General features: G+C 38.6%; 1 protein-coding gene across 1 annotated transcript in view; it reads right to left on the bottom strand.

Annotated features, from left to right (window-relative positions):
• ARMC2 (armadillo repeat containing 2) overlaps positions 1 to 15,125 on the bottom strand; it is a gene marked incomplete at its 5' end in the record, with an annotated part of 42,731 nt that overhangs the window by 2,869 nt on the left and 24,737 nt on the right. Inside the window, 5 exons of the mRNA XM_029085373.1 lie at positions 1,690 to 1,847; positions 4,126 to 4,258; positions 5,671 to 5,784; positions 7,655 to 7,777; positions 9,798 to 10,119. Of these exons, the coding sequence (XP_028941206.1) occupies positions 1,690 to 1,847; positions 4,126 to 4,258; positions 5,671 to 5,784; positions 7,655 to 7,777; positions 9,798 to 10,119 (850 nt within the window). The remainder of the gene's footprint in view (positions 1 to 1,689; positions 1,848 to 4,125; positions 4,259 to 5,670; positions 5,785 to 7,654; positions 7,778 to 9,797; positions 10,120 to 15,125) is intronic.

Here is a 15,125-nt window from a genome sequence, read left to right on the forward strand (position 1 = left end):
GTGCTGACGCTTAAGTACAGTCCACCGAGTGTCAGCAGTTGCCTCCTGCTTCCTGAATGATAGAATCAGAGCAGTGACGGTTCAAGGCTGTCACTGGATACAATGGGAGGAGGAAGATGCAGGACAATATTAACCAGCTGCTATTACTGAAAGCTGTTGGCTCTTAACACACAGGGAAAACAGATCCAATGAATAGGATGCATTTTTTTTACAGCTACTCTTCTGACTACAGTGTGAAGAAAGATTAGCCTTCTGATTTAATTCTGACCTGGTTTTAATTAATTTTCATTACAGTTGCATTACAATTGCAATTGTAACTGCTCTTGCAATTGTACATGAACTTCCAGTTCACAAAAGCTGTATTGGTTAATGAGTTACAATTACTACCCAGCCCGGACTCTGCAGTCAAATTAATGGCTGGAATAAGCAGCATTACATACAGAGGAAAACACAAGTGAGAGTTTTCCAAAACAAAGATATATATTCCTTGCTTCATGCCAGAAAATTCAAGTGTGATTGTGGCTGGAAATTTGCAGTTCTGTTGCAGCATGTTAAAAAGTGCACTAATGATCTTGAAACATTGAGTATTTTCAGATAAACAGACGGAATTGCTGCCCACATTAAGATATGCTCCATCATAAAAAGGAAGGTAATGCAAGGAATGATTACAACAATGAATCACAGTAATTCTGCTGTAACTGGAAAAAAAATCCTCACAAATCCACCCACTTTTCTGACTGTCTAAAAACAAAAGAGATCATGGGGATCTCACTTTCTATCCCAGTCTGACTAACGTGCAGCCTTCTCCACAGCAAGCATACATCTTTAGTAAATTTCTAATTAAAACCAAACCAAAATTAGTTAATGTTTGCTTCAATTTCTTTTACATTTTCAAAAAGATAATTGCAAATGACCTACCCAAAATAAAATCATACCCAATGCAGTGCTCATAAAATAAAGGAGGAAAATTAAATAGAGGGACTACTATAGGACTATTACATAGCAATTAAACTCTGTAGAATTTGAAGGAAACATAAATGTGCAGATGAAAAGATCCAACTGGGTAAGTGAGTCAGGGTCTTAACACTCACTTGTAGACACCACAGCCTGTATTTGCAGAGGAACGCACCCCCCCTAGCTTTAGGGAGCAGATGAGAAATTGTCAGGATGTTGTCCCTGCCCACAAGATCGTGCTGAGAAAAGAAGGGCAGCCAAGGGACTCTTGTCACAAGCAGCAAGCTCAGCCTGTTGCACCACAGGGCCCTCCAACTATGGGGAAAAGCCTCGTCCCCCAGACTGCCTGGCCTGTGCTGTGCAGTAACCGGGTGCGTCAGAGCTGAGCCCCGGCTCCTGTCGGCACCTGCCGTGACCTCTGAGGCCGGAAGGGCCCACATCCAGCGAAAGGTCTACGGGATAGTTGGCTCAAGCAGACAAAAAGGCAGCTGGTGAAAAGCTGCTAACTCACCAGACGAGAGTGGGGAGTGACAGTGGCCAATTCCACCTTGGCAGTCTGTTAGATCCGAGGGAACGTGCTGAATGGCAAGAGACCACCGTGTTGCTGGAGAGTCTACACTGGACAACCACTCAAAGCTGCACGATAGACTCGCCACCCAAGCTAATAACTGCTTTGATTTTGCTCCTCCTCTTTCTCTTATTAAGGAAGAGAGGAACCAAGATTATGAATCTCACCTAAGAGTGATGTGAGCAGCTCCAGCAACGTGTCAGTATCTTCTCCAAAGCAAGAGGCTGTACTTGTGATGTTTTCACTGTAGTTCCACAGGGTTTTGCATATCAAACAAGCCAGCTGCCAGTCAGATGGCCCAAAGTCTCGTAAACAGTCAACTAACCTGTCAGTATAAAACAAAACCAGTGTTTGGCTCCATGTAGTTTTCTCCTGAGCCCTTCAAAATCTAGGCAGTCTAGAAACATATGTGGACTCCATGAAAGTTTGCAGGAAAATTCTACATAAATAAACATAAGATGCTACTTTCTTCCTCAGTAACTTCCCCCTCTGCATTTAGTCTCGTTCCCTAAGGATGTGAACATGCCTTTTTTCTACACGTATGTACGTATGCCTGCCTGCACCTGTCCATCCCCTATAACTTGTTAACCCCACTGACCAATTTCAATCACATCCATCACAAATGTAACCCATCTCAAAGACACTAAAATTTCAACAAATTTCATGCCAATCTGTGACTGCCCCAAATCTGTGGCTACCACTAGAGCAGAGATTGCAATGGGAGCCAAACCTTATCAGGTACCATGAATTCATCTAGAAAAGATGGTATGAATGCAGAAAAAGCTTCAGTCAGAACAGCCAGCTTATTATACATCAGAGGATCTGACCAGAAGACAAATCCAAAGGAATTCACTACTTCCATGACTCACAGAACTACTTCTTACGTTCAGTGAAGTCTGACTGTTTTGCAGATCTCGCCTCTTCTTGTATTTCCTCAGTCTGCACTCCCAATGGGCTCCTCTCAGAAATGTCAGCTTTAGTAAGGACTGTTAGGTTCCTGACCTTTCTTCTGATCTCACTTCCTTGCAAATACCAAATGCAGGCTAGATCAAAAGCAGGACTCTGAAATTAAGCTATCATTTTTCTGCCTGCACCAGCTCATGTACAGTAGCTATCCAGAGTTCCAAACAGCAGTGTTCACAAGTCCTGGGGCAGCAAAAGCGAACACTGTTTCTCACCTGATGTCCCTAGTGACCTCTCCAATAGTGATCCTTCACTGTCATAGTAATCCCAACCCTACGACCCCCTTTCCCTCACTTCTCTACTTCACTGTGAGATCTATAATCTGGTGATTAGTAAAGGGAACATGGGATGACTATTACATTCAGGTATGGATGAAAATAGCAGTCATTGAAAAGCAACCAAATAGAGGTTTGTTTTTTTCTCTCCTCTCTGAAGGCAGTCATAGTGGAAGACTGGGAGGCATCTAATGAAAAGCCAAAAGAACTTGCCCTAATTTTTTGAAGTTTAACTCTCTAATGAGACTAATTCCATGTTTTATTAGGGTCACTATATATTGGTACAATAACCTCATTTCCAAAAATCCACAGAGCTGGTTTGGCACAGTCACGGTGACCTCTTTACAATCACTTTCAAATTCTCTAGATTTATTCCATACTGTTACTGTTTTTCCTTCCTTCTTCACAAATTTTCAGATAGACTCTAGAAAATTATATATTCTGTATGATTCTGTATTCTACAGATTATTCTATATAATAGCAATTTCTCACATTTATTGTTCAATTTGCCTGTAACTTATTTTTATTCCTCTTTTTCGGCTTTATATGTTGTAAGTTGGCTAGAACATGGGAAGGATGAGCAGGCTGTGCACTGTTTACATTGTATAAAAAATTAATTATATGGTGTATGAACAGGAGAGCATTTCAAAGTTAGGCATATTGTTTCATAAATGTGGGTTGTATCAACTGCTTTACAAGCATAGGAACATGATCTTTCATGTTGTTCCAATTAAGCTGGATCCGCTATTATCTGAACATCAAAGCCACAAGTGTTGCATCCACAGTGGTTTTTCAAGATCTAACACCACTTACAGTACAAGCGCCTTAAAACTGAACTCTTGGAGAGAGGAGTCTCAGGAGCTATTTATCCTCTGCCAAGCACAGCTACACCAGGGAGCTCTCCCTGCAGTACTAAGCAGTTACAAAAACTGCAAGATACCCATGTGGGGTATCATAGTTCTTGAAGTAATCTTCACACTTCCAACAGATACACATTAATGGTGCCTATTACCTGTGGCCCACAGAGGATCCAGTTAAATCCATCCATAAATCCAGTTAAATGGCAAAGCCATGCCGTTGCTTTGTTGTACGGTCCTCTCCTCTGCTGTGTGTATATAAAGAGGATCTTTGGGAAATTATTCTATGGGTTCTTGGCTCTGCAGTAGGCTAAACCACTGTAATGCTTTTGCAAAAAACCTATGAAATAATATGAAAGGCTTTTTCTTGAAGAACATTAGATGCAGAATATCTATTAAGTATTTATCCTTATTACAAGTTATTGGCTCCAATAAAAAAGAATCTGATTGAAACCTTTGGCCAAACTACTGGAATTTGCCTTTTTTGTAAGCATAATCAGAAACTTACTTTCCAATTCCTCCTTCTTGCATCAGAAGAGCTCGTTTGTTCTTATCCACTGTGAGATTGAGCAGAACTCCACAGGCAGAAAAACAGACATCTTGGTTCTTGGCATCAAGTAAAGCAATGACAAACTTGTATACTGGATTGTAAAGGAAACAATATTAGTGGGAAGATGGACTTACCATACAAGTGGCATTACAACATACTTATTAAACGTGCATACTCAGAAAGCAGTCAAATACAGGATACCCTACCCAAAAATTTGACATTGTGGTGTATTACTGTGACACTGTAGAACAGCAGTATGAGACAGAGTAACAGGCGTTATTACATCACGTTGAACAACAGCTTTCTTCAACACATACAAAATTCTAGTTATAAAAATACATCAAAGTAATGTGAAAACCCAGTCAGAAGAGGTTAAGCTCATGGAACTGAATTACAGCTTATTTCTTAAAAGTATCACCCTCCTTTCAATCAGAGTCAGCAGAAACAGCTAGGATTTGGCATTTGGCACTCAGAGAAGGAAGTTCTTACCCCTGAGAGTAGCAGGGTTGCCCTAGACTGTCCCAAGTCCAGCTGGGATTGCTGTAGCCTGGGGCTCCTGCGGGAGATGGGCAAGAAGCAGATGCTGGACGTCCAGCATCTTGCAGCACTTGGCAAGTGGAAGGCAACCCCAGCAAGAGAGTCAGTCTTGCCTAATGGAGAGGCAGCCCCTCAGCTCTTCCTGAGCTCAGCGCACCACCGCGGTGGAAAATTTAGTTCTTGGACTGAGATAGCTCATCAGCAACCAGCTACTAAGTGTCAGTTCTCCCTTTGTGGATACCTGCTCCTTCAAAAGTGGTGATACATCCACCCTTGAAAGAAGGGGTTGTATATTGTGGCATATCACAGCACTTTGAGCACTGACAGGTAGATACAAAATATTTATGATGACCTGGTGTTTAATGAAACCTATGACACACCTTCGTAGATAGCAAGGAGTTGCCATTTTTCCCTAAGCTCTTTAGACACCCAAAGCAAAAAGACTTGAGAAGACTTGTATCCTACTACACACCCAGAGGCAAACAGGAGGTCTCTTTGTTGAGGCAGTCAAACATCTTAAATATTACAAAGCACTAAAAAGTTGTTGAACATAGGAATCAAAACCTTCTGATTATGAACCTAAATGAGAATTAAGTTGGATTTTCATTTTATGTCATATCACTACCAACCTGCAGGACTTTAGAAATTAAAGGAGTGAAGGGAAATTAAAAAATTATAACTTTTAGGAAAAACAGAGATTTTTGTAGTATTTACCTATGTGCAGGCACACATTTTCCCTTCACATTGTGAAGGCACATTTTCCCTACAGCAATATTTCCATTTTAATGAAATTGAAATAAAATGGTGTTTATAATGACCACTATTGGATTCAAACATTTGCCTAATTTGTAAAACATCAGAGAAGATTGCTTCTACCCTTTAACTGAGACAGCTTATTAAGAGTCTTTCCTTTTTAGAACTATGGACATTTAAAAACAGGACTCCTACAAATGCAAAGTAACTCACTCTTTTTCTGTACGATGAAGTCACAGATCTCATGACACTGGGAAAGATTGCCAAAGACTCTGACAGCCTCCACAACTCCATCCATATTGTTGCTCATTAACAGCTTTAAAAGCACTATTGGTTTGCAGAAAAATTAAATAAAAACAATTACTTGTATATCACAAACATGTGCTTGGCTTTTTAGCAATAAAATCAGAATGCAAGCAGCAACAGCAATAAATGTAATAAATGGGAACAGTTATCTAACTGTCTGGTTGCAGTGAAGGGGGTGAGCAGATGGTAGAACAAGAGCTAAATTGTGTAGGGCTTTGAAGACAAGACAAAGAGCTCCAATATGGGGCTAAATGCAAAGGAACAGATGAGGAGTTATGAAGATAGCCTAAGCATAGTTGTAACAATGGGACCCAGTCTCGCAATACAGTTTTGAGTGGGCTCATGTGAAAATCCAGGAAGAAAAAGAAGAAAAAAAAAGTTGTAATATGGAAGAGAATTAATTTAGATCCTGAATAGATGGTCTTATGGTTGGATGTCTCCTAAAATTCCAATTATTTTCTGACACTGGCTCTATTTTCTCTCAGTGCTGCTATAACATTTTCTCTGAACAACTACTTAATATTGCCCCTGGTCTGAAGCATTTACTTTGCTGCTTTCCTGCTTAGCAATTTCACATACAATTAGTGTGTAACTTCAGCAGATAGAATGAGACCTTCAGCATTTCCTAGGAAGAGCTACCATCATGCAGGTTTTTGGTGTATGTCAAAGGAGCCATCTTACAGAAGTTACATTTATCAGTCTTTCGTGAGTATGAAGTGAACGACTGAAATCAGTCCGTCATATAAAGGACTCAAATCAGTGAAGCCTTAATCCTTCTTCCACAAAAAATGAGAGGAAAAAAATATAGAAAAGAGGTTGGTTTTGTTCCCATTACTTCCATCTTTGAATGTTGCAATACTGAACATGCCTTGAACTTGTCTTAAAGAGACATCTGAAATTATTATTTTATTGTCTTTGGCATCCACCAGTTGTAGCAAACAGCAAGTATTCTCAAAGTGTCTCCTGAAGGAGGAAGCCTGCTGGTCTTCCATCAAAAGGTTTTCTCTCTCCTCAGTTCAGGCAGAAGAAAGGTGAGGGGATTGGTTCCACATGCTAACACAATAAAAACAGGAGAGGGAGACCAAATGGGGCAGGCAGAGAAAACATTTGTTTCCACATTTGTCTGACTAGCAATAAGAGACAGCTGGCCTATGGGTGAGAAAACAACTCATGGCGGAACAGCACAACTGTTATCTAGAGAGAGGATGACGTCTATGAGTCAGGGCACTTAGGATGACAGCCAAAATACTTTTTTCCTACTCATTCTACCTGTTGTGTGAACTTCAGAGTGCGTCTCTCCCCCATGTCTTGTCTATTTAGAGAGTAAGTTATGCAAGAGACAGACTCTCTACCTTTTTTATAACATTAACACAATGAGTCCCAGAACTCTGATGCAGATCCCTCACATCACCGAAGTATGACTATTGTCCATACTATCAGGCAGGAGAGAATCATACAACTCCTATACTGCCTGTGGATTTATAAGCCAGGAACAGACATAAATCAGATTTTGCAGGTCCAGAAGATACTACAAAGAAAAAAAAACTTTCTTACCATACCCTGTTTAGAAGTAAAAAGCAACATGATTACTTCAGTTCAGGCATATGGATTTTGAACAAGTCTAGCAAAAATTGCTAAATAGAAAACAATATGTCAAATTCCTTTGGGGAGGAAAAGCAGGGGGTTTGTCAACAACTTAACTATTTTCACACAAGTCATAGCATTATGTTCCAAAAGAATGAGAAATCATTATGGGAAGAATTTAGCTCTATGAACTTTATATTCCTACAGTATAATACCACAAAACACTATCAGTGTCTTTATTTTCTGTAGTGTCACAATATAGCATGAATAACTGCTATGTAAAAAGTACTAGTTTAAAAGTCCTTACTTTCAGCAATGTGTAGCTTCCTGTCTTGAACAGCAGAACTCTTCACTTTGTAGTAGGATAAATTGTTGATTGTTGTTGCAGCATTAACGACCAACTCCTCACAGTCATCAACTGACTTGTATTCTGATAGTAAAAAAAACCAAAACCAAACCACATATGCATATGTAGATACACACACACAAGTTAAGTCTAACTTAGCAATGCATTATAGCTCAGAAGCAAACTGAAACATAGTTTACATGGCCACTATTACAGACAACTGCTCTGTTTATCAGTAAAATGGCAGAAACTGAGTACTGTGTTCAGCTCTGGGCCCCTCAGTTCAGGAAGGACATTGAGGTGCTGGAGCGGGTCCAGAGAAGAGCAACGAGGCTGGTGAAGGGACTTGAGCACAAGTCCTATGAGGAGAGGCTGAGGGAGCTGGGGTTGTTTAGTCTGGAGAAGAGAAGGCTTAGAGGTGACCTCATCACTCTCTTCAACTACCTGAAGGGAGGTTATAGCCAGGTGGGGGTTGGTCTCTTCTCCCAGGCAACCAACAATAGGACAAGGGGGCATGGGGTCAAGCTCTGCCAGGGGAGGTTTAGGTTAGATGTTAGGAAGAAATTCTTTACAGAGAGGGTAATCAGGCACTGGAACGGCCTGCCCAGAGAGGTGGTGGATTCACCATCCCTGGAGGTTTTTAAAAAGAGATTGGATGTGGCCCTTAGTGCCATGATATAGTAATTGGAGTTGGATCAGGGGTTGGACTTGATGATCTTGGAGGTCTTTTCCAACCCAATCTATTCTATGATTCTATGAAACTAACAGGAACAGCTGATCCAAAAATGGCAACACAAAGTCACTCTTTTCAACTCTTCATCTACAGAAAACATTGTGACGAAGGCAAGATGAGGTTTAAAATCTAGTTAGTTAAGACATTTTACATATCCTATTTGTTCTTTCAAAATGTAAAATAAAATAGGTCTGTGTGACAGACGCAGAGACATATCAAGGACTATTATACTGAAATGCCAGGTACCATGAAAAACTGGGGGGAGAGGAAAAAGCAGTCTTTAACGATGTTTGAAAAATTCTCTTTCTTTGAGTTCCTGACAGAACATTAACCAGTGTAAAATTACATCAGCAAGTCTGAAACTTGTGTATACTGACTTATCTGAGGTTTCTGGCCTCAGAAACCAAGAGTGAAGAAAATAAAAGAGCAGTAAATTCATAGGGAGAGAGAACATTTTGTAGTTAACTAACTGATACGGTGTTCAGGAAGAAGGGAGGGTGGCAGAGAGAAGCTCTGAGGCTCAAAAGCACTTACACAATGATTAAGACAGTTCCAACCCAGGAAGCTCCTACAGGGCTTAAGACAGAAGAGACAAAATTGTGAACCTGCCTTCTCTAATCCCCCACTGGCTGGTGGGTAAGACTGCTAAAATAGCATATAATCAGGTTGATTGTCTTTACATAATATTTATCATTCTTCTCACATACTAAGTATATGTTATATGTATGTTCTTTAAGATGTATCTTGTCACTGCCAAACTGTTATGGGGAGAACAGACTGCCTAGACCTTGCCTATAATTAGTTTTACAAAAGGATCAGCAAGTGGTAAAGAAACTGCAGTCCTAAGTCTCCGTTTGGAGGGAAAGGGACACCCCTTTCCACTTAAAGGACATAAAGGATGGAAATCTGAAAAGGAAGAAAAAATAAGATGTGCAGGGAACAAAAAGAATACTTAATCCAGAACAGTCACAAAACCTGTAAACCTTAAAAAAAACCGAACCACCAAATACATGTATGAAGCACCTGATAAGAACAGGCTTTCCTTATATATGAACTCTGAGATGTATTTAAAATAAAATTTGTTTTCTTATCCTTAATGATCATATCTGCAAATCCACCACTGAATGAAACACTTCTACAATGCCTTTCCCCAGACACTGAAAAGTCAGTACCAAAGCAGCAATGCTTCCACTGTCTCAAAGGAGCTTTCTACGTAGAACAGTTTATAAATATCAGCAGCCTGACTTTGTTATTTTAGCAGTGGAACCAATTTAGTTATAGCTCAACCTAGATAAGAAGGTCAAATAGAAAAATTCTAAATTCTCCTTACAGACTGAACAAAGATAACACACACGGCGTAGATTTTATTACCTAGTACTGTAACAAGTAATTCTACAACACGATGGGCGGCTGCCAGAGCTGCTCCTACACTGGGATGAATGGAGAGATTGGCCAGCACTCTTATCAGTTTTATCAGAACATCTTCTGCTTCTGAAGGATGCTTGGGGTGGTTTTTTCCTTCTCCTCCTCTTTCATGGTACCTTTTCTGTGTATTCAGATCAAGTTCATGGTAGGTTTGGAATAATGATATCAAGGTGTTAACACTTCCTTTTTCTTTAAAAAATTGCTCACGGGCTTGGTTATTCTTTTCTGTTAAATTACCAAGAATGAAGATGATACGGACAACCAAATCCTGCAATAAAATAAATAAACCATATTACACAGAAAACATCAGAATCTATTAGCTGCTTAAAATAAATAGAATACTTAATCTGCTTCACAATTCAGTTAACAGCCAGTGCAGAACAACTGAAGGAATGCCAAATACAGCAACTAGATATAATTTTTATGCTACTATTTTTTCCATAACCCAGTTTACAGAAGAAATTAAAAACATCTGAGAGAACTAGTATAGCATTGGGGTAATTACTAATGGGATATACTTAGTATGGGTCATCTATTTTTACCAAGCCCACAGTAATCTTAAAACATCTTTAAACAGCACTTTATATAACTGGAATGATCATATGGGCCAGAGTTTACTAATCTTCAAGTAAGCAAATGTCAGTTGTGATGGCCAAAGACCACCACCTTCCCTTCTTCTCTAAGCCTGTTACCCACTGTAGAGGTTAAACTACTTCCCCTTGATTTGTTACTTTTAAATCCATGTTAGCTCTTACTCATTTCCTTGTTAAGTCCAATTGCTTAGAGGTACCTGAATTATTTGTTCCAGATTTTTACCAGGAATATAATCTAAACTGATCAGTCTGTTATACTCCAAATTCCTTCTCTTTCTCCTTTTAAAGACAGGTGCCCTACAGCCTTGCCATCCCACCTAACTTTTCAAGAATCCCAGAGACATTACCCCTTTCTGGCCTTTTCTAAACACCGAAGGGTAAATTTCATCAGGCCTAGTTTGAAGTTTGAAGACACTTAAATATGTTCCAGCTCATTTTTTAGTGGTAAAAGAACCCAGGCTAAAGTAGAGATTAATCATTTGATCATGCTTAACCTTTCAGAAAAAGAAGCAAAAAAAAGGCATTCCACACTTCATTATTCACAGTGGCATCTGTCAATAACTCTCATCATCTTCTGAACACTGCCACAATTATTTCCTTATTGTCTTCTCACATTTATGTACTATAGAAAGTTTTCTTGTTTCTTTTTACATCCCTTTCTAGTTGCATCTCATTTTGTGCTCTTTTTTTTTCTGATTTTGATTTTGTGTTCTTGCTATCCTTTTATTCTTATCATTGCTAAATGAGACCTACTTTCTATTTTTATATGGTATCTTGAGGTCTATGATTTAGCCAAGTTGCTCTCTTAAAGCACTTTCTATCCCTGCCCTTCAGTGGGATATAGAATTACATCTCTTGTTGCTTCATTTTGGACATACTGAGAAATGGCCTCTTTTTTTTTTTGGCAAGACTAGTGGATCCTAACTGAATGGCACTCAACAACATTCCCAGCTTTTTCTTACCCACCTGTATAGAAGAAGAAGAAAATAAAGTCTGAAAGGCTGAATTAACTCAAGTATAAACTAATTAAAACATTTTCCTCTGTCACCTACATTAAAACCTACTTATTTCCAAAAATAAAAGTCCATAGCTTTATCTTAACAGTGCAGGTAAAGTAACAGCATTTCTTCAAGTGCAGCACAGCCATCTACCTGTAGCTGCTAAACTGCTGCACTTGCACTAACCTTGAATTTTGCTAAACAATTTACATGCCTTTTTTCTTCAAATAGTTAAAGCTTCTTCAATAGCCATATTCACAGATACTCTAATCCTCCCTGGTATTAATAACAAGTTCACCAGGCACAGCCCAACTTGTTAAAGTATGTATAGTAATACTGAAGGAAAAAAGATGTGTAAGCAGTGAATCCTTCTTTCATACATGCCTTCATCAATAAGTTTCAGGCCTTAAGCCTCTACCACAAGACATTGACAAGAACATCCTCTGAGGGTCAAGAAGATGAATGCTATCCCCAAATATGAGAAGCAGGCAGTCTTCTAAATGAGGAACAGGTTCTTGCATCCATGTATTTAATATGATCCATGTATTTAATATGATCACTCATGCCACAGGACCCACTTCCACTGTTTTTTAATTAGGCATCATATTTTTGCTAGCATCTAAATGTCATCGAGACACGTTTTTATGAACATTCTTACTGACTAACCACTAAGAGCTTTCACCTTTGCTGGCACAACCCCCAATTCACAAAGGCTGTAAGAATTTGAAACAAACAACTGATGAATCAGAAGAGAGAACTGAAAAAAGCAGGCAGTCTAGTTTGACTCGTTTATATTGACTTTCTAATTTTGGTCAAAACAGTATCAGCCCAGCAACAGCTCTGCCCAATCAGAAAACAGACAAACAGGTACCATACAGCAATCAACTGGTATTTTGAGAAGTGTGATCTCAACTGTGCTTTCCACCTACAGGCTAGCAAAACAAACTTAAAAAATACTTCTTTTTAGCTAAGCATATCCGGTTTTAATCGCACAGTACTGAAGTTTCATTATCTTCCAGTGAAAATTTAACTAGCAGAGTCAAAGAAAAAAGCTGGTACAACTACGCCTGAGTAGCATAATACTCTATTAGGTTTCATATTATTTTTTGCTATTTTTTTTAATATTCATAGGGTAAGCACTGACAGAGTAAGAAACACCAGGTTAGAATTGCTGTGTAAAGAAATACAGGTAAAGATGAATGGCATTTTGAAACTGCTTGCAAGACTAAACCTGTACAAGGCCCATGGGTCTTTCTGTACATAATGAAAAAATCAGTATAATAAATGAGATTATTATGCATCTCCAAACATTGGAAGTATTAAGTGCAGAAGGAATTTCAGACATTCTTGCACACTTACAGAAATATTAACTTACTAGTCATTCAACAGATTAATTTATATAACACAGAGGTTTTAACACTCAAGACAAATTAGATTAAAGATAGGAATTACACTCACTCCGTTATTTCATCTTTTTGTAACAAGGCATTCATGTGAGACACGCTGTCCACAGAGTGCACCCAACCTGATTGGAAGGTTATGTATGAGACCACACAGCTTCACTTATACAAACAAATTTGAAGAAACATATCAAGAAAAGCTCCAGAATGAAAACTGATTTTTTTCTTTGAAGAAACTGGGGTTGGGTTTTTTTGTTTGTTCATTTGGAGTTTTTTTAGTGGTAATGGAACCACATACTCCATCAGCATTTAACTCTTATTTTTCTGACAACTGGAACCATATAAGTTTGACCACTGATAGTAAATATTTCTTTGCTTATCTACTTCTAAAAATCTAATCCTAGTAGCAAAGGTACCCAATGTACTTGGTGAGTCATAGAACTTGACAGCAGTTTATCTTGGCAATTAAAATGCACCTGCCTTTCAGTGTAAAGCATGATGAACGGAGGTACAAATAGTACAGGTTTACTAATCGGTAAGAAAGAAATTACTGACCTCATTGGCTTTCCTAACTAAAACAAGTCAAATAAGGGAGGGGAGTCCATTCTAGAGTTTGTACACATTGGCCAAGTACCTGTTGTTAAGTTTATTTGGTATCTGGACCCTCAGACAAAAAAAAAACCAAAACAGATTCCAGAAGCTTAGTTCCCATTGAATCTCCAGCTGCAAATGAAATGTGCTTTCCATGTTATGCAAACTTCAACAGAGGTAGTCAAAATTCTACCACCTGCCCAGCAGTATAGACTGCTTCTAGGGCTCATTCAAATCTAATTTACACTTCATTTCCAAATATGTATTTCTGCCTTATTATGTACCTTGGAAAGAAAATTTAAGACTTTTCTTTCCAGGGTCTGATAGTCTACTTACAGACAAAATAACAGTAGTTATGTTATCCTGGAGCTAATCTCTTCCAAACACAGTAAGGATTCATCTTGAAGTGACATTCTGGCTGTGTGAATTCCTGGTCAAACCCAGAAATAACAACTCACCCAAAATGAAACTCAGTTTAAAGAAGAAAAATAAAAAAGGGTGAGAGGGCGAGAATAGCCTGGAAGTATCAAAAGTAAATGAAGAAGTTCTTGACTGAGGGACCTGAAATAAGGAGCAGAGAGGAGAAGCTTTGCCACAGTGACAGCAGGGAGTACTTTGTCAGTAACGAGGGAACCTCCTTCCCTCACAAATATGAATACATCTGAGGAGAAGGAGAGGCCATTAGGAGAACATATTTATATTTCTGTATATCACATGCCATAGCACCCTGCCCAATAATTTCTACACCTAAAAATTTGATCTATTTAGGTAAACTTTTCAGAAAATAGTTCATTTGCACTTAGTGACTTTTAGCAATGAAGTCATGTCCTTAGGTTTGGACATATGGAGATCTGGGAAAGGTAATGAAGAAAAGCAAGCACATTGTCCCCAGAACAACATTTGATGAAAAGCAGTGTATACTCTCTATGCAAAAAAACATTCCAGAAATCATGAACTGAAAAAAAAAATTGAAAACCATATCTCCCACGATATTGCTCCAATAAAAATCTTTATTCTTCTTATTAGTTTAAATTTGTACAGCTTCAACCGCTATTTCTTATTATCTCTCTTTTCCTAGATTAAAAGATGATCTACTAATAGAAATTTCTTCCTTGTGCAGATGCTATTAATAGGCAACTTGCTAATAGTCTGACCTTTTAATTTGCTTAATCTTAGATTGTTTTTTTTTAAACTCCAATCATTCTTTTAGCTCTTTTCAGAGCTGTTCCCAAGCTTTTATGTTCCTGCTCCAGCAGGGGGATTGGACTAGATGATCTTTCAAGGTCCCTTCCAATCCCTGTGATTCTGTGATCTTTTGTAGAAATGAATACCAAAGAATAAGGCAAAATATCTTGTGACAATTTCTATCACACCAAGCAGTAATACCTTCTTATTATTGCTATTTGATATTCTAACATTCACCTACATAGTAATTACATTCACTCTCTTTTATCTTTTGATGCACCCGAACAGGAAGTTTCTATATGATATATGCCAACAGGGCTGGCTGACTACAAACTGAACTCTACATTCCTGATCATCCTGTACTCGGAGTACGTACCACATATTCTGCACTTCCCTTACCACTTTTGCCTTTTCTTTCAGGAAAAAAATAAAAAAAATCACAACCAAAGTATTGGGAAGATGCAAACACACTGTCAGCTCAGCATACTGCCAGAAATCATACTGTAG

The sequence above is a fragment of the Antrostomus carolinensis genome, unplaced genomic scaffold (assembly GCF_000700745.2).
Source record: "Antrostomus carolinensis isolate BGI_N321 unplaced genomic scaffold, ASM70074v2 scaffold86, whole genome shotgun sequence".
Taxonomy (NCBI): domain Eukaryota; kingdom Metazoa; phylum Chordata; class Aves; order Caprimulgiformes; family Caprimulgidae; genus Antrostomus; species Antrostomus carolinensis.